Source organism: Ciona intestinalis, unplaced genomic scaffold, assembly GCF_000224145.3.
Source record: "Ciona intestinalis unplaced genomic scaffold, KH HT000591.1, whole genome shotgun sequence".
NCBI classification, from domain to species: Eukaryota; Metazoa; Chordata; class Ascidiacea; order Phlebobranchia; family Cionidae; genus Ciona; species Ciona intestinalis.
The window spans coordinates 1,388-6,038 of NW_004190912.1; the positions used below are offsets into that span (position 1 = coordinate 1,388).

At 40.3% G+C, this 4,651-nt stretch overlaps 1 protein-coding gene across 1 annotated transcript; it reads left to right on the forward strand.

Annotated features, from left to right (window-relative positions):
* The first annotated feature begins 432 nt into the window (after positions 1-432).
* On the forward strand, positions 433-3,879 carry LOC100179367 (carbonic anhydrase 9-like). Its single transcript, XM_026839653.1, has 10 exons — positions 433-471; positions 649-756; positions 992-1,118; positions 1,325-1,372; positions 1,644-1,811; positions 2,291-2,442; positions 2,592-2,651; positions 2,709-2,821; positions 2,996-3,146; positions 3,493-3,879. The coding sequence occupies exons 2-10, from the start codon at positions 679-681 to the stop codon at positions 3,595-3,597; spliced, it is 1,002 nt and encodes a 333-aa protein (XP_026695454.1). The 5' UTR covers positions 433-471; positions 649-678; the 3' UTR covers positions 3,598-3,879.
* Positions 3,880-4,651: the final 772 nt, after the last annotated feature.

Consider the following 4,651-nt stretch of genomic DNA (forward strand, 5'->3'; position numbering starts at 1 on the left):
GCGAACCACACGGTAGATTTTGTCCAAACGTAACGATGTATATAACGTGGGTGGTCGTACTCGTATGCTTAAGTTATGTTAATGCCTTAGGTAAATATGTTTAAGTAACGTGTTTTAACGACTGTTTTTTTTTTTAATTTTTATAACTGCCTTTTTATTTATTACCTTAAATGGAATAACTAACGAATATCAGATTAACTAAAAATGCGAAGAGAAGAAAATTAGATCGAAAAGAAACAGTCGTTATAATCAATTTGAACTTTGCCATCGTATTTAAAAAGATAAATTTAATAAGACGCAATTAACTTTGATGCTTTTTCAGATTGTCGTGGAAAGAACTTCGCAAAGATTGGAAACATTGAATACAGAAAGTTTCGCGACGAGTTGAGTTACGATGAAGCCGATGCTCGATGTGGGGCGTGGGGTCGGTATTGGGGTAGTGGGGGTGATGGAGGGTTAGTAGTAATAAAGGTGGGTACGGTGGCTGGTAGGGCTGCATGTTTAGTGGTAAATAAACAATGTTTGCACAAATATATAACCGTATCCTCACGACTCTAAAGAGCGTTGTTAGCTGTTAAAAACAAGATTAGAGATTTTATTTTGAGTCCTTTAAAATATAAATAGGATCCTTAATTTATTACGTCACAGAGCTCAGTGACGCAACAATGCATAGCTTCGATGGTGGGTAGCGATGATTACGTTACAAGCGGAAGAAGAATCGGTGGAAGATGGAAGTGGGGGGATGGGAGTTATGTGGTGAGCGGGGTGTGTGTGTGTGATTGGTGGGGTTGGATAGTAATTGTTTCCGTGTGCCGTTTCATACACCTCGTGCCCGCTTACGAGTTACCAAATATATAAATTCATATTGTATGTGTGATGGGGATTACCGCGTGTCTGTGTGTGTATGAGGTGCAGTTATTTTGAGGGTAATTGCTTACGGCAACCATGGATAAGTCGCACAAATACAAACAAACAAAAAATATTTCCACAGAATAATGGGTACCGGAAGTGGACCGGACAAACAACTTCCGGTGATTGTCTCCAAGCTTCCGGTGGGTTAGGTGGGGGGTGGGAAAGTACCGAGTGTGAGAACAGGAACAAGTATATTTGCCAAAGAGGTTTGAAAAAGAAGGATTATTATAAATAACGGATATTGAAGATAGCCCATGCATGTTTTTTTGTTAGCAAACAGAGAATATTCACAGAATTATATAACCGTGTCCGTACAAATATGGCATATTATATTATATGTGTAAACGGTATCCATTTTACCTCGGTTTATATACAATTACATCACACACTAATTTCTTGTTCTTATTTCCAGCGATCCCGGGCAGACTGACATGGGGTTACGACAACAACAGACACACAGGTGAGAAGTAAACGACGATTTCGAAACCACCGTTGACCAATGTCTATAATACAGAGTACGCACCCGTTCATAACGAATCAAATCGCTCTGTTACGCTTTGGTTAGGGGTTTTGATTGGTATAGTGCTTGGACGTTCGTCAAATACGTTGTCACCGAAGCGTAACGGAGCGATTTGATTGGTTAACAGGGAATGGCTGCGTACCAGCTCGTGTTTTCAGAAATGCTTAAAAACACGCTATCCGCTTGATTGGTGACGTCATAAACATTCCAGACCCCCCTTCATTATGGTGGAAACAATACCCATTATGTCGTGGCAACCAACAATCACCCATAGATATCCCACCCATCATGCACGCCCCTTGTGGCGGGGCTAGTGGGGTGGCGGAGTTTCAACAAACCAAAGATGCAAGTTGGATAATTCATAACACTGGAAGATTGGGTAAGATGAGGTGTTATATATGTAGTACTGCGGGTGTTATAGACCATAAACACGTTAATATTACTGCGGATACCTTACCATCCAAATTATACAGTAGGATGGGGCAAGATGGGACACTTTTTACTTCTATTTTCTCGTCCCATTTAGTAGTAAACAAAAAACATTCAAAGAATTATAAAACGAAATCCTCATGACTCCCATAAACCGTTATTAATTGTTTAAAACACGTCTAGGATATCCGGATATTGTGTGCTAAAGGTGTCCCTTCTTCCCCTATACCCTACTATATATTTTCTACTCTTGTTTTTAACAATTAACAACGCCTTCTTAAGTATACTCGGTTATAAAATTCTGTAAATATTCTTTGTTGCTACCAAATGTGACAATAAAAGAAAATAAGAAACGAACCATCTCACCCCAACCTACCATGTTGTAACCGTAGATAACAAACACCCATTAACACGTAACAATACCCTTAGTCATTATCTTCCCTGCTCACGGCACTACTATGTGGACGACATTCAAAGATGGTCGCCCTAATTTAACCGTCCGCTACATGGCGCTAAAGTGGGGCAGCAATGCGATGATGGGATCCGAACATTCGTTTGGGGGTGATCGTTTCGCTGGAGAGGTGGGTGGTGTGATTACTAGGGGGCGGGATGGGTAACGTTAGCACATAATGTATGTCGTTGTTAAAATCCTATAAGGAAACATGCGTCGTGTGGTTGCTAAAGATATCCGTCCTACTATGCATGTTAGTAAAACATGTTTGTTTTCCAGTTTCAAATATTTCACCACGAGGTGGCGGGAGAGATACAAGCATTGTCGTTCATGATAAGGGTAATTACGTCATAATATGTTATTAAACGTCACAACCAATCCATTATTACGTCACAGGAGAGATTACATCCAGATAATGGTCGATGGAATTCAATATTCGCGAAAATTCCAGCCGTGTCGAAACTATGGAAAAGTTCGTTGTTTAAAGCGCCCACTAACGGAATAACACAGTAAGAGTGTTTGGGGCATTTACTATGTTATAGTAGATTGGGGTAAAATGAGACATGTTTCGTTTTTATCGCCCTATTTGGCGGTGATAACAGAATATTGTCGGACGGCTATATCAGTGTATATATGCTGTGTCATCATAAATACAACATGACTCACCATAATTTACCCCACAGCCTCATCGGCGACACCGTGCGGTCAGGATACACACCGAACTTCATCCTCGGCCTCGGTGTAAAATACCGAGGTTCCTTAACCTCGCCCCCTTGTTCACAAAACGTCGTGTGGACGATTTACCCGAGGACGTTTCAACTTTCGTCACGTCAGGTAATCTTCCACCTTTACAGCCACAAAGATTTGGGGAGTACCGAGTTCTTCTCTGTAAAACAGTTCCCCACGTTGAAAACAAAAACAAATATACATTTAATATTTTTAATACAACTATACACATATGCGGTTATCATGGATATATGCCTGCCATGTATACGGCCGATAATCCAGTTTGTAACTTTTGTAACAACATTACCGAGACACCTAAACCCCGGGAGTATTGAGTGAGCATGGGATGGCGTTTAAGGCTATACAGCCATTTCCTTTTTTAACGAAATTTAATACCGGCCGCACTACACCCCCCCCATAACCCACCCAACCAACCCCACTTCCCCCCCCACAGATGCAACAACTACGAGGGATACGAATGGAGGGCGGTCTAGCAATGTCAGGGAGCATGAGGCCAACGCAACAATATAACCCCCAGCTTTGTTTGTTACGTTCATAATTAAACAATGGATGACGGAGGTGGGGAAACACCGAGTTACCTGTCAATCAAGTTAATTAGATTTCGAATATTCAAGACATATATGCATTGTGACGTATTAATGTCCTTTTTACTTAACGGTTGTGACGTCACGAACCGCGTAATGGATCCATCAACCACGAAGATAATGGACCATTGTTACGTAGCGTTTGTTAAGTGGTTCACAGTATAATGCATGTATCTGTGTGCAGTAGTAGATACTTTGTACAATCATCCATGTTACAGCATAAATACTTGTATAGTGCTAAATATATCAGTACCTACAGTTGGTTGTTATCATGGTATAAGCAGTGATATCATTATAGATCCTTGGTAAACGTGAATATGCAGCAGCAGGGACGTACATCACTTCTGGCACTTGTAAATAATTGGTTTATCTTGAAACATACCCTGGTTGTTGAAGATCGTTATCGGGTGTGGTTATGTATACGTTACAACCGAAAGTGGAGATGGTATTAAATATTAACTGGTGTGGATTAATAATTAACTACGGTGGGTGGGGTGTTATAAACCCCTATATTAAATGAATGAATATACTTATGGCTACTCTAGTAGGACAAGCTTTATTGTTGCGTGGGCTAGTTTGTGACGTTTGAATGCTATGACGTATATCCGATTGTGACGCAGCGAGTTTAGAATTTTTGTTATGACGTCGTAAACGAACGGACGTTCTGGAAAGTGAAATCATTGTTGCGTAACATTTACTAGATTGAGAAGCTGTGTGATGAAATACTGTCGTTTGTTAAGTCATGTGACGTAACAATGAAGTGTTGTTACATACCAAAGTATCTAAGACGTAACAAAGCAGTTATTGTTACGTGAAAAACCGTGTAGTTTCAAGTAAAGTAATATCTTGGGCGTGTTCGAGTTGTCGCTGGTTTGATATGATTGACTGTGACGTCATAGTTATTGTATGTCGATACCGCGTTGCAGCGAAGTTCGATTGTTATGCGCGACTACTAGATTGTTGTGTACGATTTATCGAATGTATGTGACGTAATAATCTATTTTATTG